The sequence below is a fragment of the Sander lucioperca genome, chromosome 8, assembly GCF_008315115.2.
Source record: "Sander lucioperca isolate FBNREF2018 chromosome 8, SLUC_FBN_1.2, whole genome shotgun sequence".
In the NCBI taxonomy this organism is placed as follows: Eukaryota; Metazoa; Chordata; class Actinopteri; order Perciformes; family Percidae; genus Sander; species Sander lucioperca.
Window position 1 is genome coordinate 27,308,022 of NC_050180.1, and position 27,474 is coordinate 27,335,495.

General features: G+C 43.8%; 2 protein-coding genes across 4 annotated transcripts in view; both read left to right on the forward strand.

Annotated features, from left to right (window-relative positions):
* Positions 1-16,705, forward strand: part of epc2 (enhancer of polycomb homolog 2 (Drosophila)) — a 24,835-nt gene extending 8,130 nt beyond the window's left edge. Inside the window, exons 5-14 of one of the 3 annotated variants that reach the window (XM_031319212.2) lie at positions 2,739-2,887; positions 6,768-6,897; positions 7,503-7,694; positions 7,788-7,871; positions 8,531-8,658; positions 8,818-9,095; positions 9,348-9,463; positions 14,604-14,721; positions 15,035-15,140; positions 16,429-16,705. In XM_031319212.2, the coding sequence (XP_031175072.1) occupies positions 2,739-2,887; positions 6,768-6,897; positions 7,503-7,694; positions 7,788-7,871; positions 8,531-8,658; positions 8,818-9,095; positions 9,348-9,463; positions 14,604-14,721; positions 15,035-15,140; positions 16,429-16,498 (1,371 nt within the window). In that variant the 3' untranslated portion in view covers positions 16,499-16,705. The remainder of the gene's footprint in view (positions 1-2,738; positions 2,888-6,767; positions 6,898-7,502; positions 7,695-7,787; positions 7,872-8,530; positions 8,659-8,817; positions 9,096-9,347; positions 9,464-14,603; positions 14,722-15,034; positions 15,141-16,428) is intronic. The other 2 variants (XM_031319214.2, XM_031319213.2) reach the window with 2 other exon arrangements.
* Positions 15,212-27,474, forward strand: part of LOC116064168 (interferon-induced protein 44-like) — a 73,497-nt gene continuing 61,234 nt past the window's right edge. The window contains exons 1-4 of the mRNA XM_031319208.2: positions 15,212-15,216; positions 19,297-19,300; positions 25,838-25,991; positions 26,909-27,077. Of these exons, the coding sequence (XP_031175068.2) occupies positions 25,839-25,991; positions 26,909-27,077 (322 nt within the window). The 5' untranslated portion in view covers positions 15,212-15,216; positions 19,297-19,300; position 25,838. The remainder of the gene's footprint in view (positions 15,217-19,296; positions 19,301-25,837; positions 25,992-26,908; positions 27,078-27,474) is intronic.

The following is a 27,474-nucleotide window of genomic DNA, read 5'->3' on the forward strand; positions in this document are numbered from 1 at the left end:
CATGAACAGTGAACGGGATGAGAGATAACGTTATTCTCTGTGAAACTAAGTCAGTCCAGAGGGGCAGTAGAACTTACTTCCTGCAGCCTGTGTGTTATAGGGCTTTGACTCCGAACTTCGATATTCGAATACAATTCGAATATTAAAAAAAAATTTGATATTCGAACGAATATTAGGCAGCCCTTAATATTTGAATTTCGAACCTGTTATGGGCATTATTTTTTGTAAATGTGTTTGCTTGTAAACCTTGTTTTCAATTCAGATTCCGAGGCTTTTTCATGCATTTCAAAATGTAACTACACGTTGTGGCGACGCACGTCGCTCGGCCGCGGCTTGGTAGCGCATTTCCCCCCCGACTCATTTGCTGGTTCTCCTTCTCCATAAACAACGTCAAATCAAGGAGAGGGTTAACTTCTCCTGGTTCTCCTCCTCTATAACAACATGAGATCAAGGAGAGGGTTAACTTCTCCTGGTTCTCCTTCTCTATAACAACATGAGATCAAGGAGAGGGTTAACTTCTCCTGGTTCTCCTTCTCTATAACAACATGAGATCAAGGAGAGGGTTAACTTCTCCTGGTTCTCCATCTCTATAACAACATGAGATCAAGGAGAGGGTTAACTTCTCCTGGTTCTCCTTCTCTATAACAACATGAAATCAAGGAGAGGGTTAACTTCTCCTGGTTCTCCTTCTCTATAACAACATGAGATCAAGGAGAGGGTTAACTTCTCCTGGTTCTCCTTCTCTATAACAACATGAAATCAAGGAGAGGGTTAACTTCTCCTGCTCCAGATTTCACCGTGGTCAGAAAGAACAGAGGAGACACTTTGTTTCTCTCACTAAGACTATAGAGTCGCTACTCGCTCTGAAGCTACCGGTAATCACCGTCACTCTCTCACAACACACACCCCCCACACACACACACACACACACACACACACACACACACACACACACACACACCAGCGCAAAAGTATGAACATCAGACCACTTACGTAGGCTACGGTGAAATATCCGACCTTCCTGTTGAAAGCATATTGTTTGTGTTTAATCCAGGGTCTGACTTTTAATTTTAAAAAAAACCAGTGGTGGCAGTGTGTTCTTCTTCTAACAACATCATTGCACGCCTACTGACTGATACACTGCCCTCTGGTGGACAGAACATATACCAAGTTTGATACCAATATAAGCCTTACTGAAGGCATTTAATGGTCAAAATATTATTAATAAATATTCAAATATATTAGAATATTAATATTCATAAACAAACAAACTTGGAATATGATTTTTGGGCAAAAGTCAAAGCCCTAGTGTGTTAGCTCCATCCTGTGGTGTTCAGAGGACGAGTTGGAAATAATAAATCCACATTTCCTTTTTGATTTAATGTAGCACATTCATTTAGAACGGTAAACAGACAGTTTCACCGGAACTCCTTTAGTAGGTGTCCTACATCACTTTTTAATGGACACCCTGCAGCCAATCAGAATCGAGTATTCACCCAGACCATGGTATAATTGAGATTAATGTTCAGGTTTGTTTTCTAATTTTTAACTTTTTAAGACTAATTGATTTAATCTTTGCAGTTTTAGGTGAAAACACTCATTTAACGTGTTGTTGTTATCAGGCTCTTTAATATTTAATAACATCTGGCCTTCAGGCTTCTGTTTAAAGTCACACAGACCTTCAGCCTCGTGTTACTCTAGTTTAAAGAGCTCATATTATGCTCCTTTTACAGGAGCATAATATTCTAATATGCATAATACTCTAAATACAGGTTCATAACTGTATTTAGAGGTTGTACCAGAATAGGTTTACATGGTTTAATTTTTAATTTTTGTTGTACTGCACATTGCTGCAGCTCCTCTTTTCATCCTGTGTGTTGAGCTCTCTGTTTTAGCTACAGAGTGAGACCTCTCACTTCTGTTCCATCTTTGTTGGAAGTCGCACATGCCCAGTACCTAGGTAAGGACTACTAGCCAGTCAGAAGCAGAGTATGAGGGCGTGCCCTGACAGTACCTAGGTAAGGACTACTAGCCAGTCAGAAGCAGAGTATGAGGGCGTGCCCTGACAGTACCTAGGTAAGGACTACTAGCCAGTCAGAAGCAGAGTATGAGGGCCCTGACAGTAGCTAGGTAAGGACTACTAGCCAGTCAGAAACAGAGTATGATGGCGTGCCATGCTAGCAGCTAGGCGAGCATTATAACGTTTGTCTCTGAAGTAAAGGCTGGACTACAATAGAGCTGTTTGGAGCAGTTTGTGAACAGTGTTTTCTGTTGGAGATGGTAAGTCCCTTTGGGGAGGACTTTGGCCTTTTTCACTTTGTAAACCTATAACGTGCACAAAAAAGATATATAACACAATAAAGGAAAGGGGGAAAGCCAAAAAGCATAATATGAGCACTTTAAAGATGGTCCTGAACTCTGTACAGAGTGAGGCGTCGTGTTAGAGCTTTCATAAACATTTATATAATGAGAGTTTAGATTAATAATCACCAGTAATGTGGATATAATGACTCAGTGGAGAAAAGCAAATAATAAAACAGCTACGACGTTCAGAGAACATCACTTTACTGTAAAAAAAAATCAGGAGAAGACCAAACTTAGCATATTATGATATCTAGCCTCCTATATCGTTATCAATATAATATCTATACATGCCCGGCCCTGTGTCGTGTTCAGATTAATAACTGGTCCAGCCCTGTGTCGTGTTCAGATTAATAACTGGCGTCCGTGTGTTTCAGAACCGTAAGAATGACGAGGCTTCCTACGAGAAGATGCTGCGCCTGCGGAGAGAGTTCAGCCGGACCGTCAGCATCCTGGAGATGATCAAGAGGAGAGAGAAGTCCAAGAGAGAGCTGCTGCACCTCACGCTGGAGGTGGTGGAGAGGAGGTGAGGGAACATTTAGGCTCCATCTCAGCACTATGTTTGGTTTTTAACCCTGGAGGTGGTGGAGAGGAGGTGAGGGAACATTTAGGCTCCATCTCAGCACTATGTTTGGTTTTTAACCCTGGAGGTGGTGGAGAGGAGGTGAGGGAACATTTAGGCTCCATCTCAGCACTATGTTTGGTTTTTAAGGTTTTGAGTTTTTAGCCAGAAGTGTTTTAATCTCCAGTAGAAGAACTAATCTCTGTTTAAACTAACACGCCCAGACCCCATATCTCATCATCATCCTGGTATACTGGACATAACCAGGAGGCAGCGTGGAGACTCCGCCCACTGCTGGTAGTTACCATGGTAACGTTAGTAGCTTTAGTCTCAGAGAACGAGACGTCGTGACCGATAAGACCCAATCAGGAGGAGAAACGTTGGCGTCAGTGTCGGCGTTGCCAAAGGTCTCCGTTTGGAGACGTTGAGACTGAAACACCAGAGCAGGGGGAATGAGAGGGGGAAACACCAGAGCAGGGGGAATGAGAGGGGAAACACTAGAGCAGGGGGAATGAGAGGGGGAAACACCAGAGCAGGGGGAATGAGAGGGGAAACACCAGAGCAGGGGGAATGAGAGGGGGAAACACCAGAGCAGGGGGAATGAGAGGGAGAAACACCAGAACAGGGGGAATGAGAGGGGGGAACACCAGAGCAGGGGGAATGAGAGGGGAAACACCAGAACAGGGGGAATGAGAGGGGGAAACACCAGAGCAGGGGGAATGAGAGGGGAAACACCAGAACAGGGGGAATGAGAGGGGAAACACTAGAGCAGGGGGAAATGAGAGGGGAAACGCTAAAGCAGGGGGAATGAGAGGGGAAACACTAGAGCAGGGGGAATGAGAGGGGGAAACACTAGGGGGAAACACCAGAGCAGGGGGAATGAGAGGGGGAAACGCCAGAGCAGGGGGAATGAGGGGGGGAAACACTAGAGCAGGGGGAATGAGGGGGGGAAACACTAGAGCAGGGGGAATGAGAGGGGGAAACACTAGGGGGAAACACCAGAGCAGGGGGAATGAGAGGGGGAAACACCAGAGCAGGGGGAATGAGGGGGGGAAACACTAGAGCAGGGGGAATGGGGGGGGGAAACACTAGAGCAGGGGGAATGAGAGGGGGAAACACTAGGGGGAAACACCAGAGCAGGGGGAATGAGAGGGGGAAACGCCAGAGCAGGGGGAGTGAGAGGGGGAAATGCCAGAGCAGGGGGAATGAGAGGGGGAAACGCCAGAGCAGGGGGAATGAGAGGGGGAAACGGCAGAGCAGGGGGAATGAGAGGGGGAAACGCCAGAGCAGGGGGAATGAGAGGGGGGAATACCAGAGCAGGGGGAATGAGGGGGGGAAACACTAGAGCAGGGGGAATGAGAGGGGGAAACACCAGAGCAGGGGGAATGAGAGGGGAAACACTAGAGCAGGGGGAATGAGAGGGGGAAACACCAGAGCAGGGGGAATGAGAGGGAGAAACACCAGAACAGGGGGAATGAGAGGGGGGAACACCAGAGCAGGGGGAATGAGAGGGGAAACACCAGAACAGGGGGAATGAGAGGGGGAAACACCAGAGCAGGGGGAATGAGAGGGGAAACACCAGAACAGGGGGAATGAGAGGGGAAACACTAGAGCAGGGGGAAATGAGAGGGGAAACGCTAAAGCAGGGGGAATGAGAGGGGAAACACTAGAGCAGGGGGAATGAGAGGGGGAAACACTAGGGGGAAACACCAGAGCAGGGGGAATGAGAGGGGGAAACGCCAGAGCAGGGGGAATGAGGGGGGGAAACACTAGAGCAGGGGGAATGAGGGGGGGAAACACTAGAGCAGGGGGAATGAGAGGGGGAAACACTAGGGGGAAACACCAGAGCAGGGGGAATGAGAGGGGGAAACACCAGAGCAGGGGGAATGAGGGGGGGAAACACTAGAGCAGGGGGAATGGGGGGGGGAAACACTAGAGCAGGGGGAATGAGAGGGGGAAACACTAGGGGGAAACACCAGAGCAGGGGGAATGAGAGGGGGAAACGCCAGAGCAGGGGGAGTGAGAGGGGGAAATGCCAGAGCAGGGGGAATGAGAGGGGGAAACGCCAGAGCAGGGGGAATGAGAGGGGGAAACGGCAGAGCAGGGGGAATGAGAGGGGGAAACGCCAGAGCAGGGGGAATGAGAGGGGGGAACACCAGAGCAGGGGGAATGAGGGGGGGAAACACTAGAGCAGGGGGAATGAGAGGGGGAAACACCAGAGCAGGGGGAATGAGAGGGGGAGAAACGCCAGAGCAGGGGGAATGAGAGGGGGAGAAACGCCAGAGCAGGGGGAGTGAGAGGGGGAGAAACGCCAGAGCAGGGGGAATGAGAGGGGGAGAAACGCCAGAGCAGGGGGAATGAGAGGGGGAGAAACGCCAGAGCAGGGGGAGTGAGAGGGGGAAACATCAGAGCAGGGGGAATGAGAGGGGGAAACGCCAGAGCAGGGGGAATGAGAGGGGGAAACACCAGAGCAGGGGGAATGAGAACGGATGAGAAAGCCAGATGGTTAAAGTGAGTTTTCACAGCGCTTTTGTGGCGTCCTGACAGCAGAAATAAACATGGCAGACGCGTCTCCACTTCCTGCCGCTGTATATAGTGAAGCCAAAATCTCCCGGATACGGGCGCTGCCATCTTGTTTAGGAGCCAGACGGTGCAGATCCATTTGTCCGATACGACTGAAGCGTGGTGTCTTGACGTTATACATCCATGGTTGATGCTCCACGCCCCTGACTGGCAGCTGATTGGACGAACGCGTCACGTGGGTCTGGCTGCTCGAGAATTTCTAATCAACTGTCATGGCGGCTCGTTCAGAATACGATCTCATATTGGACTAAAATAGTTCAGTGAAACGTGTTTCTGAAAACATTTGAAGAGAGAAATAGGCCGTGCAGTTGCTGAATCTGTCTTCATTTCAGATCAACAAAGGTCAGTTTAAAAGATTTTCGTCTACTTCTACTGGATAGTCGTGTTCAACAGATTCATTTGCATAAAGATGGGCATCGGCCAGCTTTTTTGACGCGCTGCATCATGCATCAAATGCAGCGCCGCCTTCCCAGGATGCTTTGGGGCACGTTGAAGTCGCTTGACGTCACCCAGAGGAACAGAGTGGACAGAAGCGTTGCACGGCCAGGTGGATCCCCGCTGAGAATCTGTGCAGTACAAGTCTGAATGAATGGAAGTTTCTCCTTCTTTTCTCTGTGTTGCTGTTCCCTCAACTCCGTTCTCAGCAACAACCTTTGAGTTACACGCTGAAAATATCAAGGTTAGAAGAAGATGTGGATGGTGCAAGAAGGCAGGTCTGCTTGGTTCTGCTGGTCATTTCCTCTCTAACTGGCTAAGTTTGTTGTTGTTTCCTGAAGCAAAGGCAACACAGAGAGAGGAAGGTAAGGGGCAGAGCCTGACATCCAGCGCGTTAGCCACATTTCCAGCCTTTATTTTGGGAATGTACTTCTGTTAATCCAGACTAATGTTTTCATATCTCGGTCACATGGAAGACAACATGTTGCCTCACCGTGTTCATCTCGTACACCGGCAGCAGCCAGGGAGTCTCCAGAGCTACGCTGGGTCAGCTATATGCTGTCGCTTTTAATTTAGTAGACATGCTCGGACTGAAACTGTGACAATCACTTATTGTACTTTTGATTTGAACGAATGTTAAGCTCATTTTGATGGATTTTTAATCTCTGTATGTTTCTGTGGACTGGCTGTGAAAACATACGTCTCAGTTAAAAGAATTTCTGATTTCCTAGGAGACTTCACTCTTATCAACACTTTGAAGTCTGTGATGATTTTTCTTTTGATATCAGATGATGATTTAAGGTTTGATGTGTGGATGTTTCTTCAGGTATGAGATGGAAGATTTCAGCGGAGAGACTCTGAGAGAGGTTTCTCTCCCTCTGCTGGAGAAATCAGCGTACTGCACCCCGGCTGCTCTGAACAACGGCAACCATCACAACAGTGACGTCAACATCAAGGTACTGATTCTTTATTATCTTTATTATATAATCAATGTCTTCATCATCTGTTGGTGGTAATGTAACTAAGTAACTAACTGCCCTTGAGCAAGGCCCTTAACCCTAACTGCTCCAGTGGAGTTGCTCAGTGGCAGCAGGTCAGACTGTGGTAGTACTGGGCAGCTTCCAGTATGAATGTGATCATATCAGACTGTGGTAGTACTGGACAGCTTCCTGGTATGAATGTGATCAGATCAGACTGTGGTAGTACTGGGCAGCTTCCAGTATGAATGTGATCAGATCAGACTGTGGTAGTACTGGGCAGCTTCCAGTATGAATGTGATCAGATCAGACTGTGGTAGTACTGGGCAGCTTCCAGGTATGAATGTGATCAGATCAGACTGTGGTAGTACTGGGCAGCTTCCTGTTATGAATGTGATCAGATCAGACTGTGGTAGTACTGGGCAGCTTCCAGGTATGAAAGTGGAACTGTGTGAATGTGATCAGGGCGTTCCTGCAAAAGAGAGGCACTGAACCTTCCCTGAATAAATAAAGTAAGGAACGTTTGTGTTGTTAAACATTGAAGTGTGTGTGTGTGTGTGTGTGTGTGTGTGTGTGTGTTGCAGAAGAAGCCGCTGTGCATCCGAGACAAGCTTCCCTTCGATCCAATCAGACCAAAGAAGAAGAACATGAGGCAGGACAGGAAGTGTCCTCCCCAGAGACGTCCCGGCCGCCCCCCCACTGTCTTCACCGTCAACATGGCAGACATCAAACAGTACGACTTCCACAGCTCTGGAGAGGACGACACGCCCCCGCTGGTCAGAACACCTCTATACTCTGGGGGGTAATCTGGAGACTCTGGGGGTAATCTGATATAATAGAGTAATCTGAGTATTTCTGTGTCTCCTCAGTCTCCTCCCTCTTCCCCTGATGAAGAAAATCATCCTGACGGAGTTTATGTCTTCAGGAGAAAAGATGGATGTCAATATTTCTCTGTGAGTTTCTGCTCTTATGTTACACACATACCTTTATTTATAGTGTCAGACAGACAGACAGAGACTAACTGTGGATTTCCACTGGATGCAGAACGTCTGCGTACCGGCTCCGCTGAGGAACGGCTGCGGCCATGACTGACAGCTGTAGTCACGAGATCTCACGAATTCATGTAGAATAGAACCACAAAACCACCACCAGTTAGTTTCCATCCAGAGGAGTAGAGGGGAAACTACTCTGAGCTGTGTTTTCAAGGTGTAGTGCAGGGAAATATGATGCACGGTGTATTTTACTTTGAAAATTAACCGGATGTTTTATTTTGTTTCTGTGCTCGACTTCCTGTCCCCACTATCTGCCGTGTGCTGAATTGCTGCGGAGCTCTCCGGCGTCCAGCAACAATAGAAGCTCTGGTATCTGCTCCGGAGGGCTGGGACCACCGGAGCTGGGACGGAGTCGGGACGCAGACGTTCTGCAGTCAGTGGAAATTGCCGGTTACAGACAGACACCCACACAGAGACTAACGGACAGACAGACAGGCGGACAGACAGACAGACAGAGATAGAGACAGACAGACAGAGACTAACAGACTGTGTGTGTGCGTGTGTGTGTGTGTGTGTGTGTGTGTGTGTGTGTGTGTCTCTGTGTGCATTTGTTTCCTCAGCCTTGTACGGAGCAGATGGGTGGAGTTGATGACCTCGTCCCTCAGTGTCTCCGTCACTCTCTGGCTGAACTCACGCTGCCTCCTCATTGGACGGGACTGAGCCGCCGCCGGATAGGACGAGGGGGCAGGTACCCTGATCTGATATAATATTTAATATTCAGAGGTACCCTGAAATATGTCTGTCTAAATAGTAATAGTTAATATTGAGGGTTTGTTCTGTAGCTGAATCCTGTGTGTGTGTGTGTGTGTGTGTGTGTGTGTGTGTGTGTGTGTGTGTGTGAGATCAGGATAGTTCTGGACCGAGCCTCCTCAGCTCTGGACCCAGTCCTGCAGCAGCTGGACTCTCTAACAGACCCAGTCTGCAGGACCAGGACCAGGACCAGAACCCTCCTCAGGGACTCTGTGAGTCCAGGAAGCAGCTTCTCCTCCCTGACTGAAGTTGTGAACAGCATCCAGACCCTGCGGAGGTTCTGCTTCAGACCCAGACGGGTCCAGGTCCAGAGGGAAGGACACAGCCGGACCACCAGGTCCCTGCCCTGCCATCTGTCTCCTAGCAACGCCTCAGGTGAGACATCGGGCCGGTTACTGACCTCCCTCTGAATCCACTGATTATTATTTATCAGAATATCAGTTAAAATGAACTCTGTGATTAATTAGAAACATTCAGTTTAAACTCTGATTATTATATTATTATATTATTTATAACTCTGAATGTTTCAGATTGTCTCAGCTCTTAGTTCAGAGAAGAGCAACACTGTGTGTGTGTGTGTGTGTGTGTGTGTGTGTGTGTGTGTGTGTGTGTGTGTGTGTGTACCAGCAGGGGGCATCACAGAGGAGCAGTACCACAGTCATCAGCAGCAGCTCTTCCAGATGCAGAAACAGCAGCTGGAACATCTGCAGAACATCACAGCACCTAACCCTCACACAGCACAGGTAAACATCACAGCACAGGTAAACACACAGCACAGGTAAACATCACAGCACAGGTAAACATCACAACACAGGTAAACATCACAACACAGGTAAACATCACAGCACAGGTAAACACACAGCACAGGTAAACATCACAACACAGGTAAACATCACAGCACAGGTAAACATCACAACACAGGTAAACACACAGCACAGGTAAACATCACAGCACAGGTAAACATCACAGCACAGGTAAACATCACAACACAGGTAAACATCACAACACAGGTAAACATTACAGCACAGGTAAACATCACAGCACAGGTAAACATCACAGCACAGGTAAACATCACAACACAGGTAAACATTACAGCACAGGTAAACCTCACAGCACAGGTAAACATCACAACACAGGTAAACATCACAGCACAGGTAAACATCACAGCACAGGTAAACATCACAGCACAGGTAAACATCACAACACAGGTAAACATCACAGCACAGGGGACTGTTTCACAAAAGCAGAATATATAAATCCAGGATAACTGATAAAGTGAGGCTTGACCTAGTCTAATCTGAGCATCCTGGCTTGGTGCGTTTCACGAAGGCCAAGTCAGGCTGAGGAGGAGAGACTAGGTTGAGTCAGACTGAGGAGGAGAGACTAGGTCGAGTCAGACTGAGGAAGAGAGACTAGGTTGAGTCAGACTGAGGAGGAGAGACTAGGTCGAGTCAGACTGAGGAAGAGAGACTAGGTTGAGTCAGACTGAGGAGGAGAGACTAGGTTGAGTCAGACTGAGGAGGAGAAACTAGGTCGAGTCAGACTGAGGAAGAGAGACTAGGTTGAGCTGAGGAGGAGAGACTAGGTCTAGTCAGGCTGAGGAGAGACTAGGTTGAGCCAGGCTGAAGTAATTCTGATAGATGAGCGTCCACGGCTTTCCTCAAAAGACTGCGAGGTCGATCACAGATTTACTGATGCCAAAATGGAGAATAATCATTGTTCATACTTTCTACAGAGTGAGCAGCAGCTTCTTGTGGAAGTATGATGATGTGAAACACATTATTTGTATAAAAGAAAAGAAACACAGCCGCTGTAATGAAACAGTGAGAGAAAGCGTAGCAGACGATCACGGACCGACTGAATGTGTAAGTAGACTAAATATATACATTAACTGACCACTGCTCTGAACTGAAACCATCATAATCATACCATTCAAGGATTAGGTTACTAATCATTTACACACCAGCTAAATATAAGGTCAACAACCATTGGGGTGTCCTCTCCCTGTTGTAACATGAATGTACAGTAGTCTACATCACTAGATAAGTTACTGGTCCAGTGAACTAAGACTATCATTTGGGAGGATTGTACAATTAGGATATGTTCTTTAAATTGTACAATCCTCAATACTGGACAACACAAATGATGTGCCAAGAATGCCAAATACCATGCACATGGAAGAGGAACAAACATGATCCTTATTGTTAAAGAATAAAAAAAAAAATGAATCAACTAAAATAATTCAAGGTGCATTGGTCAACTATAGAAATGTACAGCGTTGTATGTATCGCCCTTAGTAACAGACTTCATTTAAAACACATTTGAAATGTTATCAGCCTTTTCTAATTATCTCAACAACTGTCATAATATATTCATCAAACTTCTAACAACAATATGAACAGCAGTCTGCATACAGCAATATAACAGTAACAATGACTGTCACATGAATAATTATTAAAAAAAATTATGGTCACAACTTTAAATAATAACAGTACTTAAAGGAACAGCAATATGCACCTGTTGTATTTTAATCCAGGCTGATAACAATAGGGTAAAACCACTGCTGGGTGATCAGAAAAGGCTCCAGGATTAATAAATCCTGACTGTTAGCCTGGTCGGGAGCAGGCTAGCTGTTAGCCTGGCTGTTAGCCTGGTCAGGAGCAGGCTAGCTGTTAGCCTGGCTGTTAGCCTGGTCGGGAGCAGGCTAGCTGTTAGCCTGGCTGTTAGCCTGGTCGGGAGCAGGCTAGCTGTTAGCCTGGCTGTTAGCCTGGTCAGGAGCAGGCTAGCTGTTAGCCTGGCTGTTAGCCTGGTCAGGAGCAGGCTAGCTGTTAGCCTGGCTGTTAGCCTGGTTGGGAGCAGGCTAGCTGTTAGTCTGGCTGTTAGCCTGGTCGGGAGCAGGCTAGCTGTACAGAATAAATCTCCATGGTGATTTATGTGCCTCCACTTTCGTGAAACCGAGTCAAGGCTTAAATCATCCAGGATAACTGATAAATCCCGGCTTAATCCCTTATCTTGGTTTTGTGAAACAGGCCCCAGGTAAACATCACAGCACAGGTAAACATCACAGCACAGGTAAACATCACAGCACAGGTAAACATCACAGCACAGGTAAACATCACAGCACAGGTAAACACAGCACAGGTAAACACAGCACAGGTAAACAGCACAGGTAAACATCACAGCACAGGTAAACATCACATACTAAATATTATGTTTTATGATGACCCAGAATGAAAATCTGCAGAATTTAGCTGACTAGTTTTCTGCTTGTGGTGGAGTTGTGTTTGAATTTGTTTAAAATCATTGAAAAAATTCTTTCTGCAGATTCTGCAGGGACCACAATGGAAATAAGTCTTTGGGCTTTATTGTGTCATCCCTGACTATTTATGTATTTTTAATGTAAGACACATGTACTGTTTCATATTTTTATATTTAAGTGGTCAAATAAAATCAATCAATCAATCAATTGATTTTGGACCGTTATTATCTGTCTAAAACATTTTAAAGCAAGAGCAGATCATGCATGAAAAGCTCTAAAGACTAAACTTTAGAGTCAGTAGATCAGAGGGAAGACATTCAGTTAGTTACTACTAGGGATGCACCGAATGTTCGGCAACCGAAATTATTCGGCCGAAAATAGCCAAAAAAGGCACTTTCGGTGTTCGGCCGAATAAGTAAAAAGGCGAATAAATTTTGCCGAACAATGACGTTTTTAATGACGCAATCAAATAGTAACCCGCGTAGAGTGAGAGGCGCGCGCTTTACGCTTTATTTTTATTTTATTTTACTAATTTATTTATTTTAAGTTATATTGTGCTTTGTTTATATAATATCTGCTGGAATGTTCAAAAAATGTTCAGTGTTAAATAAATATTTTGAAATTGTATTTTTGTTATTTGATTTATTTATCTGAAAGCAACACAAAATAGTAACAAGCAAATTTTTACTATTTAATTATTGTAATGGTGAAAAAATTGGCAAAATTAATGGAAAAAATGCGAAACACCGCGTTCGGTATTCGGCCTTCGGCCTTCGGCCAAGCATTTCATTATTATTCGGCTTCGGCTTCGGCCAAGAATTTCATTTCGGTGCATCCCTAGTTACTACTCCTAAAAGTTAACATGTTAAAAACTCTGCCAGTTGGTCCCCTGCCTGCAGCCAAACATGAATCATCTTCTAATTTTCATCACAGTCGATCCTTTCAGTTACTGTTGATATCTGAAGATGAAACAAATTAGTTCTGACGCAGCCGGCCAATCACAGCCCAGCATTTATCCTGCAGAGTTTATAATGCGTATGTAGTGTGTGTGTTGTGTGTCTGTAGTCCAGCAGAGTGTATAATGTGTGTGTTGTGTGTCTGTAGTCCAGCAGAGTGTATAATGTGTGTGTTGTGTGTCTGTAGTCCAGCAGAGTGTATAATGTGTGTGTTGTGTGTCTGTAGTCCAGCAGAGTATATAATGTGTCTGTTGTGTGTCCGTAGTCCAGCAGAGTATATAATGTGTCTGTTGTGTGTCTGTAGTCCAGCAGAGTGTATAATGTGTGTGTTGTGTGTCTGTAGTCCAGCAGAGTATATAATGTGTGTGTTGTGTGTCTGTAGTCCAGCAGAGTGTATAATGTGTGTGTGTTGTGTGTCTGTAGTCCAGCAGAGTATATAATGTGTCTGTTGTGTGTCCGTAGTCCAGCAGAGTGTATAATGTGTGTAGTGTGTGTGTTGTGTGTCTGTAGTCCAGCAGAGTGTATAATGTGTCTGTTGTGTGTCTGTAGTCCAGCAGAGTGTATAATGTGTGTGTTGTGTGTCTGTAGTCCAGCAGAGTGTATAATGTGTCTGTTGTGTGTCTGTAGTCCAGCAGAGTATATAATGTGTGTGTTGTGTGTCTGTAGTCCAGCAGAGTGTATAATGTGTGTGTTGTGTGTCTGTAGTCCAGCAGAGTGTATAATGTGTGTGTTGTGTGTCTGTAGTCCAGCAGAGTGTATAATGTGTCTGTTGTGTGTGTCTGTAGTCCAGCAGAGTGTATAATGTGTCTGTTGTGTGTGTCTGTAGTCCAGCAGAGTATATAATGTGTCTGTTGTGTGTGTCTGTAGTCCAGCAGAGTATATAATGTGTCTGTTGTGTGTGTCTGTAGTCCAGCAGAGTATATAATGTGTCTGTTGTGTGTGTCTGTAGTCCAGCAGAGTATATAATGTGTCTGTTGTGTGTGTCTGTAGTCCAGCAGAGTATATAATGTGTCTGTTGTGTGTGTCTGTAGTCCAGCAGTGTATAATGTGTCTGTTGTGTGTGTCTGTAGTCCAGCAGAGTGTATAATGTGTGTGTTGTGTGTCTGTAGTCCAGCAGAGTGTATAATGTGTGTGTTGTGTGTCTGTAGTCCAGCAGAGTGTATAATGTGTCTGTTGTGTGTCTGTAGTCCAGCAGAGTGTATAATGTGTCTGTTGTGTGTCTGTAGTCCAGCAGAGTGTATAATGTGTGTGTAGTGTGTGTGTTGTGTGTCTGTAGTCCAGCAGAGTGTATAATGTGTCTGTTGTGTGTCTGTAGTCCAGCAGAGTGTATAACGTGTGTGTTGTGTGTGTCTGTAGTCCAGCAGAGTGTATAATGTGTGTGTTGTGTGTCTGTAGTCCAGCAGAGTATATAATGTGTGTGTTGTGTGTCTGTAGTCCAGCAGAGTGTATAATGTGTGTGTTGTGTGTCTGTAGTCCAGCAGAGTATATAATGTGTGTGTTGTGTGTCTGTAGTCCAGCAGAGTGTATAATGTGTGTGTTGTGTGTCTGTAGTCCAGCAGAGTATATAATGTGTGTGTTGTGTGTCTGTAGTCCAGCAGAGTATATAATGTGTGTGTTGTGTGTCTGTAGTCCAGCAGAGTATATAATGTGTCTGTTGTGTGTCTGTAGTCCAGCAGTGAGCCTCTGGACTCTGCCAGTGCTCAGTTTGCAGCCTCGGCTGTGATCAGCGGTCGTCTCAACGGAGAGAACAAACCATACGGAGCCAATGGAGTTCTCCATCCTCCAGGTCAGATACACACACACACACACACACACACACACACACACACACACACACACACACACACACACACACACACACACACAGAGACAGACAGACAGACAGACAGACAGACAGACAGACAGACAGACACACACACTCACACATATACATACACACAACACACAAACACATATACACATACACACACAAAACGACACACATTAATCATTAATCATTAGTTATCATCTATTAAATTAATCTCCAACTATTTTGGTGATTAATCAGTGAGTCATGCTTTATGTAAAACAGTGAATGATGATGAACTCTTCCTCCTCAGGTCCCTCCAGACCTCCGTACTCTTCCTCCTCTTTGTCTGTCAGCAGAAGCCCCGCCCACCGCCACCGAGTCGCCACCCCCCCAACGTCTGCCTTAAAGCTCGCCAGGTACACACACACACACACACACACACACACACATTTTTTATTAACTGAAAACCAACCTGGAAGATAGTTTCACAGCGTTCAGAGGAAAAATATCGTTCAACAGGAAACCCTGCTAACTGTTGCATGAGATTAAAACTTTAAATAAAAGGTCAACTCCACAACTACCCCGGTCTCTCTCCCAAAGACATTACAAAATAGATAAAATATATATATATATAGTTATGTAAATAAATAAATAGCCCGGCATCACAATACAAATTGAATTCTTAACCCAATTTTAAAAACATTATTTATCCTCAAAAATTAAAATAAAACCACTTAAAAGGTCTAAAATACTGTCTGAATTACTTACTCTTGAGGTTAAAAAAACATACACACCATTAAAAATTAGCAGTGAGTGCTGTGTTTAACAGTGTTTTAAGAAATAAAAAGTGCCACACAATAAATAACCATAAATAATTTAAAATAAATCATAGGATAAAACCACACTGTTAGTAAAATGCATCAAACCAATGGCATGTATTATCATGTGAAAATCTTGAGGCAAGTAATTCAATTTGTAATAAATAATAATAATAATAATACATTTTAGCCATAAAAACAAACACAATCAAATTTTTAAAATATAGATAAGGCAGAGTAAAATTTATAAAGGACAACCGAGGCATCTTTAAAATATTTATTAAAAAAAAAACCAAAAAACATCAAAACATTAACATATTAGGTAGGACCTCCTCTACAGGTAGAAATTGAACCCCCCAAAAAAGGGAAGGAATAATAAAATCTGAGAGGCATGCTATAAAAGACGTAAATAATGAAATATTAAAACAAATACAGTTATTATTAATTATAAATATGGATTAAACAATAAAAAAGGTCATTTCAAATATCAGGGTGAGGTTAGGGTAGTACGAGGGTTAGGGTCAGGGTTAAAACCAGGGTCAGGGTTAGGTTAGGGTAGTATGAGGGTTAGGGTTAAAACCAGGGTTAGGGTCAGGGTCAGGGTCAGGTTTGGGTAGTACGAGGGTCAGGGTCACCCGTCTGCTCTGCCTGGTCACTACCACGAGTTTAGACACGTCTCTGCTGATTGGCTGTCAGCTTCTTAACGCTCCCAGAAGGAGTCAGATTTCTGGAGAAAGCGGCTGTAATCATATTCTCCTCGACACAGATTACATCGTGTTTAAATTAAAATAATCTCTGCAGACCAACGGAGGCTGTTGTTTCCTGGAGGAAGTGATGTCATGAGTGATGTCATCACCGATGGTTAATTCTGTTTATTTTCCAACAGAGATCCTCACGAGTCGGAGAGACTTCTGAACGGACGGACAGAGAACACGCTACCCATGGAGGTCACATGACCCCGTCTCTGACCGGTGAATGTGGCGCGCCGTGATCTGGCCTCAGAATCAGAACATTTTACTGAGCAAAAACATTATTATTATCATTATCATTGTTGTTGGTGTTTGTACAGTTTGTAAATGTCTTTGATGTAAAATATTTGAGTTTGTTTCTGAAGCAGATTATCATCATGTGATAGTAAACACATCTGTTACCGGGCAGAAACCGCCTGATGAGTCTGTATCTGCGCTCTGATTGGTCCTGTAACCACGCTCTGATTGGTCCATGATGAGTCTGTATCTCCGCTCTGATTGGTCCTGTAACCACGCTCTGATTGGTCCTTGATGAGTCTGTATCTGCGCTCTGATTGGTCCATGATGAGTCTGTATCTGTGCTCTGATTGGTCCATGAGGAGTCTATCTGCGCTCTGATTGGTCCTGTAACCACGCTCTGATTGGTCCATGATGAGTCTGTATCTGCGCTCTGATTGGTCCATGATGAGTCTGTATCTGTGCTCTGATTGGTCCATGAGGAGTCTGTATCTCCGCTCTGATTGGTCCATGATGAGTCTGTATCTGTGCTCTGATTGGTCCATGAGGAGTCTATATCTCCGCTCTGATTGGTCCATGATGAGTCTGTATCTGTGCTCTGATTGGTCCGTGATGAGTCTGTATCTCCGCTCTGATTGGTCCATGAGGAGTCTGTATCTGTGCTCTGATTGGTCCTGTATCTGCGCTCTGATTGGTCCGTGATGAGTCTGTATCTACACTCTGATTGGTTATTTATTTCTCATGTTTACATTTTGTATCTCGTCTCGTTTGTTTTCTCCAAAGATGAAAACTGATTTAATTTCTCGGGCTTGAAGAAGTTTTTTGTGACGTCAGGATTTAGTTTGTTAAAGAATCTCTCGATGGCCTTCTGATCATTTAAACATGAAATAATAATAATAATATGCATCCTGTATAAAGAGACGTTTTATATTTTTAAAGGAGTCAGACAGACATCATGTAAAGACGGGTCGGTTCATTCTGTCTGATTCAGATGCTGAGAAATTAAAATACATCAACACAAACTCTCTGTGTACTTTCACTTCAACTTCTGTGTTTTAGTACAACTCTGAGGAAATACTCAGGTAAAGTACAAGTACCTCACTTTACCTTGACCTGAGTATTTCCAGGTTCTGTTACTTGATCTCAGAGTAAACATTGTTAGTTTATCTAACAGTTGATAATGATGTGTGATTCCTTTCTTTAAGAACGTTTTCTCAGCGGGTTGCTGATGATCACGGGGTTGTCCGGCAACGGCCTCACTGCCTGTGCCTCCTGCCACATTCACTTGCTTCATCTCCTCCAGTATAGCCACCTGCACCTGCCGTCTCTGCTCCTCTTTCAAATGAACAAGGCGATGAAAGCGTGGATCCAGGTAACTCGCTTTGTTAAGCAGCATAAATGTGCCCTTTTCCTCACTATAACGCTTCTCCAGATCTGTGACGATCTTTGTCTTCATCTCTGACAATGCAGGTGGTTCTGGTTTGTCTGGCGTTGGCTTGTTCAGTTGAGCGAGCAGAACATGTATTAAAGGCAGTACAGCCGACGCTGTTGGATATTTGTCAGTTGAAAGTGCTTGCCACTTTAAAGGGTGTAAGGACCTCTTGCACCTGCAATAAATAAGTAAATAGAATGCGTTGATATTAGGACAGGTTTGCATTTGTCCAGCTTATTAACGTGCACACAAAGTGAATTAGGGTCATCATTCTATCTATTTAAAAGAAAATATTAGGACAGTATAGTGGCAATCTATCGACAAAAAATGCCACTACAGGGAATTTGAAGCCATTTCCAACTCTTGCTGTTGCAAAAAATGAGGTCCTCCATCGTCGTGTAATTAATTCTTTATTGTATAAATGTATTTAAAAACACATACAAAAGACTGACTTGAAAGATTAAAAAAACGAACAGACGAGATCTAAAAACCATCATTATCACAGAGCTGAGGTTGAAAAACTGTGGCTTCCTAGACTCAAAACTCGTTAATGGCTCACCTGTGATTCCCTTCTACCCTGGCTGATTAGCCCATACACACAGGTGCGCAGGTGACGTAACCTAACGAACAGCCCATTCACACAAACCTACCACCCACACACACTAACATGCACACACATCCAAATTGGCCACAACACACCGGCCCCTAACTGTTACTGTATAATAACACAACAATTCACCAAATTAATAATGGAGCCAATGACAAATCATTCAATAATGTTCATAGTGCAAGTGTGCATTTTCAGTCAATAATGTTCATGTCGAGTAAATATCCATGAAGTAGGTAACCTCAAGGTTGAGATTTCATCATTACAAAAGTCTTAATCAGCCTCCAGCAGAAGACAGATCTTTGTGATCGGTCTCTCAAGTATGTTACATTTGGTCAGGACTTTGACAGACCGTACCAGTCCCTGTGTGTCTGGAAAGGTCTGCAACACCTTTCCTAACAGCCAGGATCCACAAGGGGCAGTAGAGTCCGCCACAAGAACAATGTCCCCTGCAACAAAGCTCCTCTTGTCCTTTGACCACCGTTGCCGTTCCTGTAGCAATGGTATGTACTCCCGAACCCATCTGTGCCAGAAAAGATCAGCAAGAAACTGAACTTGCCTCCATCGCCATCTGGTGTGCAGATCACTTGTGTCAAAAAGTCCTGGTGGTAGAGCAGGTTTGCCTTTTAACAAGATAATGTGATTGGGAGTCAGAGGTTCCAAATCATTGGGATCATCTGAAGTTTTTGTGAGTGGACGGTCATTAAGGATAGCTTCCACCTCACACAGAAGAGTTTGCAATCCTTCGTCATCTGTGGTTTGCTGATGAAGTACGGAATTCAGCACCTTCCTGACCATACGAATGATTCTCTCCCATACTCCTCCATGATGTGAAGCACTAGGGGTGTTGAAGGTCCATTTTACTCCAGATTGAAGTAATGTGTTTTGAATTTGCTTGTGGTTCAGAGCAGATAGAGCTTGTCTCAGTTTGCGTTCTGCTCCGACAAAGTTGGTTCCGTTATCAGATCTGATGTGTGACACTTGGCCTAGTCTTGAAATGAATCGGCGCAGTGCATGGATGCAAGAACTGGTGTCCAATGAATATGCCACTTCCAAGTGCACTGCCCTGCTCGCCATACAAGTGAAGATAACTCCATATCTTTTGATGCGGCTACGGCCTGCCTTCATCAACGCCTTCATCAACGCCCACATTTGTAAATGGTTGGAGATCTGGTTGGAGTCTTTCCTTTGGTAAATCTGCCATCTTTTGTTCACCTAGCTTTCCCCTATAGCGTCTGCAAATAACACAGGAAGAAAGGATCTTTCTGGCTGCAGAATTAGCACTGGTGATCCAATACTGTTGGCGAAGTCTAGAAAGCAGATGATTTCTTCCACAATGTCCCAATTGCTCATGAATGTGGCGCAGAATGAGAGTTGAGATGTGCTGATTTTTAGCAAGAATGACTGGGTGTTTCATGCCATCAGGCATTGCCACTTTACTGAGTCGTCCTCCCACTCTCAAGAGCCCATTTTCCAGCACTGGGTCAAGTTTGTAAATCTGACTACTTTTCTTAACTCCAGATGTTCCACTTTTCAACGCAGTTATTTCATCGCTGAACTTTTCCATTTGGCAATACTGAATAATGGCACTTTCAGCGGTGTTAATATCTTCCAGTGCCAAAGTCTGACCACCCAATGTGGCTTTGAAGCTTTGCATCTCCTTTTCCACTTTGTTCTTCTGTTCAGTTATGTCAAGTCCATTAAAAGACACACACGCTTGAATTTCCTGTCTTTTCTGACACAACAACTGCAACACCTTTCTCAACTGATGAAACCAAGCAACTGAGGTCTTTAACCTTTTCCATGATGAGAAGTTGGTAATCAGCTTTGTTGTTGCATTCTGTGACTCTTTGATGATCACAGTATTCACAATAGCCTGTCCTTTAACCTCAGGGTCATCACAGCTGAAAGAAGCAGGCTCCACAATATTAATAGGCCATTCACTTTCATTCTTGAAAAGGAAGTCCGGGCCGTGGATCCATCTGCAACATGTAAGGAGTTCCTCAGCTTTCAAACCCTGAGAGGCCTCATCTGCTGGATTCCGTTTTGTGTCTACATACCTCCATTGGGAGACAACAGTGGCTTCTCTGATAATGGAGATCCTATTTGACACAAAGGTGTGAAAGCGTTTCGTTTCGTTCCTGATGTACTCCAGCACAGTTGTGCTGTTCGTCCAGAAGATTGAACTTTCCAGCTCTAGTTGCAACTCTGCTTTCAGCATTCTGTCATTTTGTGGTGTGGAAGATGGCGGCGGCAGCGGGGTTGCGTGCTGCTGGTGCTGCATGTTCTCGTGCAAAGCCTGAGGTTTATGAAACCTCTAACGGGAAAGTGATAGTGGAAGATGAGTTTTTAAACTTTATTTCTATTAAAATGAAAACACTATCACAGGATGAAATTGTTTTGTTAGCCTCAAACAATTTCTCCTCTGATTGGATTGAACATTCCAAGAGACTTCTGTTTGATCTATACCCGACAACGCAACGCAATGTCAAGCATAAAGGCGCTCAGAAGGACGTTAACAACATCAAGGATTGCTTGAAATTGCTCAATGAGTGCGGTGAAAACATTCCCAGGTTTGTCTCACACTTCCTGGATGACTTCCACCTGTTGGTTTTGGCAACATGGATGCCTCGGTGCTACTCGGCAGGATGGAACGATTGAGCCGGGAAGTCTCTACTCTAAGGGGAGCTCTGGAAACGCAGACAAGCATGAGCGAAAACCTGGGGGCGGCTACTGCGGCTCTGGATCGCCGGATGACGGATATTGAGGAGACCCGTGGATCCCCACGCTGGGCTGGTGCTGCCACAGGATCTCAGGTGAGAGAAACGCAGGGGTCGGCGGGTCTTGCCCGCCAGTCACCGGGAGAGGCTATGCGCTCCCAACCTCTGTCCCCAGCAAGGAATATTGTCCTGAAGGAAGGGAAGCGTAAGCCTCAGAAGCCCCTAAAAGTGGCCGTACAAGCGAAACCTGGCGGTACGCAGACCCGTGTTAAGCGAGAGCATAGGAAAATGGGAATAGTTGGTACCGGCACAGTGATTAACATTCCAGTGATTAAAACCAAGTTGGTGAGTGTTTTTGCCACTAGATTTTCCCCTGATCTTGATGTGGGCACTTTGTGTGATTACCTGATTGAGAAACTGGGCAGATCTGTGACGTGTCGGAAGATTGACTCTACCCGCAACAGATTCAGTTTGTTTCATGTTGCTGCTGAATGTAACGAAGTTGATGAAATGTACGATCCACAACTTTGGCCGGCGGGGTTCTATGGACGTCGCTATTTTGAGGCTCGCAGACCCAGAGTTAACGAGGAGGCTGGCCCGCAGCAGCGCTCTGTGGCTGCTCCTACACCTGTAGCTCCACAGGGGAGCAGCAGCCAGGCTGCGGCCCGGGATGAATAAACATGAATGAATATCAATATCGTGTCATATAATGCGCGAGGACTGCGCGTTGGGCACAGTGAAGCAGACAAATCGCGCCGCCTTGTAGTGGATAAACTTTTGGAGGCCTGTGATGTACTATGTGTTCAAGAAACTTTTTTACCAAAGCAGGATTTAGAGGGTCTAAATTCCCTGCATAAAGACTTTTATGGGGCGGGTGAATCTACTACTGACCTGAGCACCAGGATAGTTCATGGTAGAATACCTGGCGGTGTTGCCCTGCTATGGCATAAAAAATATGATCAGCTGGTTAATGTGGTTAGACTGGATGTTGATTGGGCCATAGGAATTGAGTTTAACTGTGGTAATAAAAACTTCATTATCTTAAACATATATACGCCCTATGAGTGTTCTCAAAATGAAGATGAAAACCTTAATAGATTGGCTTGTGTTATGTCTTTCATTCAAGATAATGCTTCCACGTGCTTCTTTATTGTGGGTGATATGAATGCAGATGTTTCCGATGGCAGCTCTTTATTTGCCAATCACTTGATGCAGTTCTGTTCTGATAATGGTCTGATTCTCTCTAGCAAAGTGCTCTTGCTTGATAGTAGCTACACTTACATCCGTGAGGCATGGCACACAACCTCATGGCTAGATCACTGCATTTGCACGGCTGATGCTCATGATTCTTTAGAAGCCATGAGTATTAATTATGAATTTGCTACTACTGATCATGTGCCTTTTTCTTTATCTGTAAATCTAGGCAATATACCAACTCTTGTGTCTGTAGATAACAACATGTGTGTGGGGAAAATAGATTGGTCTAACCTGACTGAGGAGGATCTTAAAGAATATTATATTCAGTCTGACATCTTGTTGAGTAACATTGAATTACCAAAAGATTCCACTGCATGCTGTGATATCAATTGTAATAACCCTCAACATGGTATTGAGCGTGCTCCCTGTGTGAGAATATTGTGAAGTCCCTCCTTGTTTCGAGCAGGCCCCTGTATAAGACACACAGATTGTACAGAGTCAAGCCAGGCTGGAATGACTATGTGGAAGAGATACATGCTGAGGCAAGAAGGGCCTTCAAAGCATGGGTTGAGTCAGGCAGGCATAAACATGGTCCCATATTTGATTATAAGAAACATGCAAATGCTAAATTTAAATATGCTCTACGTTTCATTAAGAGGAATGAAAATACAATGAGATCTTACTCTCTTGCAAGGAAGCTGCAATACAATAGTCCTATTGATTTCTGGAAAGAAATCAAAAGAATGAATAACTGTAAAACATTGTTACCAACGAACATTGATGGTGTCAGTGGCTCAGAGAAAATTACTCAGTTGTGGCAGAAACATTATTATGAGCTGTTTAATTGTGTTAAAAGTAACTCATTTATAGTGGGTAACATTGATAATAATGAAGATGTGACTGTTTTCCCTCGAGAAATAAATTATGCAATTATGATGCTAAAAGATAATAAGGCATGTGGTATGGATAAGATATCTGCGGAGCACTTAAAATTTGCGAGTAGAAAACTCTGTCCCCTAATTGCTATTTGTTTTACTGGGTCGTTAGCCCGTGGTATTTTACCTGATTCTATTTTATCTGTCACATTAGTACCTATCATCAAAGATAAAGCTGGCAAAATTAACAGCTTGGATAATTACCGGCCTATAGCTCTGGCCAGTATTTTATCCAAGGTCTTGGAGAGGATTATACTGAACAGGCTGGAGCAGTTTGTCCTGACCTCTGACAACCAGTTTGGCTTTAAATCTAAACATGGCACAGATATGTGTATTTTTGAGTTAAAGGAGGTCCTAGATTTGTATAACAGGCATAATTCCACAATTTTTATGTGTTTTATTGATGACTCTAAAGCCTTTGATCGTGTAAATCATAAGAAGCTATTCTACAAATTGCACAACAGAGGGGCTCCCAAATATCTAGTGAGAATCTTGGCTTTTTGGTATGCTCATCAGTCAATGTATGTGAAATGGGGTAACTCAATGTCTGCCCCATTCAATGTAAGCAATGGAGTTAGGCAGGGAAGCATTTTATCTCCCTTTCTTTTTAATATTTATATGGATGATCTATCAAAGCTGCTAAATAACTGGAACAGGCTGTATGGTTGGGAACACCATTATCAACCACCTGATGTACGCAGATGATCTGGTGATTCTTTGTCCATATAGTGCTGGCCTTCAACAGTTACTAATATAATAATATATAAGAGTCTGCTTCCAATATGGCTCAGACTTTGACATTAAGTACAATTCTAAGAAGAGTAATATTGTGATTGCTAGAAGCAGGGATGACAAAAAACTGTCATTTCCTGGTTTCTCTCTGTCTGGTACTGTCCTTAAAGTGTGTGATGAGGTCACATACTTAGGGCACTATATAACTGATGACCTGTCTGATGATAGGGACATTCATAGACAGTACTGTATGTTGTATGCACAAGCTAATATGCTGAATCGCAAATTTAGTATGTGTTCATTGTCTGTGAAGACCACACTTTTTAAAGCTTTTTGCACCCCAATGTATACTGCCCATTTGTGGCGTCGCTATAAAAAAAGCAGTATGCAGAAACTCAGTGTGGCATATAATGATGGCATGATGCTGCTGCTTAAAATGCCACGATGGAGCAGTGCAAGCCAAATGTTTGTAAGTGTTGATGTATCCACCCGTCCTGCTGTACTCTGAATCTCATGTACAGATGTATTTGTAGACTAACTGAGTCATTGAATAGCATCATTGCAACACTAGTGAACCCTGCAATGAGTGCGGTCAGGTTTACTTTGAGATTGTGGAACCATTGGCGTTTTAGTCTATATGCTGATTTCTGAACACTCTTTTTGTGTATTGTGGAACTTACTGTTGTCATTTCTTATTGTTTGTGTTTTATCTTGTATTTGTCTGTCTTTTGCTATGTTTTGTATTGTGCTATGGACCGTTTTTTTTGTGTCCTGAATAAAGACTATGATGATGATGATGATGCAGACTAAAAGTAAAATATTTGGGGCCTCAGGCCAAATTTATCTTTGTCCATGAGGCTGTAGAGACACTGTTGGGCCTTTTGCGGTGTGGCTGGCCCATGGTCCTTGTGAATATTAAGTATTCACAAGGTACTAGGTATATACAGTTGTGCCCTCTCACCACCTGGAGCCAGTTGGTCAGAAAGTCCAGTATCCAGTCACACAGCAGGCTGTTCTTATGAACCATTCATACAGAAAATATATGAAAAGTAAATCACTGTAATTTATATGTATTCCACATATTTATTGTATAGAGCACATTGCCTTTTGATGTAAGGCAGCTGCCTTTATTGTCAGTAATTATGACCCGAGCAGTTACACTTTACTTGAAGGTATCTACATAAGAGTGACATGACACTGTCATGAACGTGTCATGAAACATTATATACAAGTCATAAACGTTTATAACAACGCTTCTTTTACTAAGTGTAATTCAGGTTAGAGTTAGGGTTCATGTGTCATGGCAGTGTTGTGTGTTCATGACACAGTCATGTCACTCTTATGTAGATACCTTCAAGTAAAGTGTTACCACCGGAGCACCTAGGATAAGAGCACTAACATCCTCATAGGGAGGAGGTCTGGGTGGATGTGTGGGTCCTAAAACACAGGGCTCTCAGGCCAGGGAGCAGAGTTCATGTCCCAAGAAGAGGTTAGGGAGAAAACCCAAGACTTAGACACCAAACCCCAATTTATTACCCAAACTGATCTGGAATTTGAGTTAAACATAAAACTATGATTAATATTGATGCATCCGGGGATGTTTTACAAAATAAACACTGCAGGACCCAAAGTCTGTAAATGGCATCATTGTGATTAACATAAACATTTAATCTTTTGGTGTTACAGTATGAAACTCACAAAATCAAAAAAAGGAAGAGGACAGTCAAAGACATATTATCCTTTCGTCTTCAATGACGTCATGGGTCTGGAGAAAGGGGGTGGAGTTCGTGCTGATGACATCATACTGGCCCTGAAAGGACATGTGAAGGAGGGATACAAGGTACAACTGGGACATTATTAAACTTCCAGTCTCACATTGCCAGACATATCTCCCAGTGCTGCAGACAGGTCACAGAATGTTGATATTGAACTTATCAGTAAAATATTCACTGACAAAAGTTCTGAATCATTTTATTTTGCTTATGGCCGCTTTAAAATAACTTCTTTGGTCTGAAACTACCAGAGTAAGGCTAGAGAGATAGAGATAGAAGTGTGTTTCGGTTTCCCTTCTGAAGCTGATATTGTTACGATTGAGACAGAATTTGAACCCAAATGCAGACAACTACGCAGAGCCAGAGAAGATTTAAGGTTTATTACAATGTTAAATTGTCCAGGTTTTCAAAAAAGGGAAGAACAAGTCCAAGTCTACAGGGGGGTAACAGGGTAACAGATCCAGGGGTTCTGAGCAGTGGTACCGTACAGTCCAAGTGTCCGTGGTGAGTCCAATGTGAGGTCCAGTTGTGGCAAGCAGGATGGTGGGTGGCAGGAGTGAAGCGGAGGCAGGAGTCAGGTTCCAATATTCTATGGCACAGGAGAAAGACAATCAGGACAGGCCAAAAAACAAGCAGCAAAATCAAGCAGGTTGAGTCAGCAGCGAGACTAACATGGTCGTCTTGACTATGATCTGACGATGAGTGGCAAGTTTGACCGGGTATTTAAAGCTGAGGTGATTATGGTGAATGAGCTGCAGCTGGAACCCTGACTCCCGCACACCAGACTTCACTCCTGCAATTAAGGACAGACAGAGGGGAGGGGGAGAGCAGAGAGAGAGAGCTACCTAGCAGCAGTAGGAGCAGCAGCAGCAGGCCTAACAGATATGTACACATTTGTGTTTATTTTGTTCTATGTGTTCTCATGCATTTTGACAACACTATTTTAAAATGTCATTATTTAATTGTGTTTTACATCATTTTCCAGTTCAACCCTGCATCTCCACTCTCTGAAGGTGATCCAGGCTACAACCCTCGTCCGTCTCCAGATGACAAAGTTCATGTTCTGGTTTGTGTGCTTTCTGCTAATGCAGCAGAAATTACAGACTCAGTTCTGAAGAAGATGGCAGAAATCAGAGAGTTAGCCAGTGACCTGGGTAAGAATATAATATACTTAGCTTCAGAAAGTATTGAAACTGTTTACTTTTTGCATTTTATTGTGTTGGTTACAAAAAAAATCGAATTCATTATATATCAAAAACTGAATCTATCATTTAAGGAAGTATTCAGACCCGGTATTCAGTACTTTGTAGAAGCCCCTTGTACAGTAATTACAGCTTTGAGTATTCTCGGGTGGAGCCTCAAGCTTTGGCTTCAGGCATTAAAATGTTTGCATTTTAGTGAGTTCTTTATATATACATATAAATAATAAAAAACAATATATATATATATATATATATATATTTATTGTTTTTTTACAAATTAGATACTTTGTTGTCTGACCAACAGATTGTTTATTTTATAAAAAAAACTTCCTGAAAAATCTAAAATACT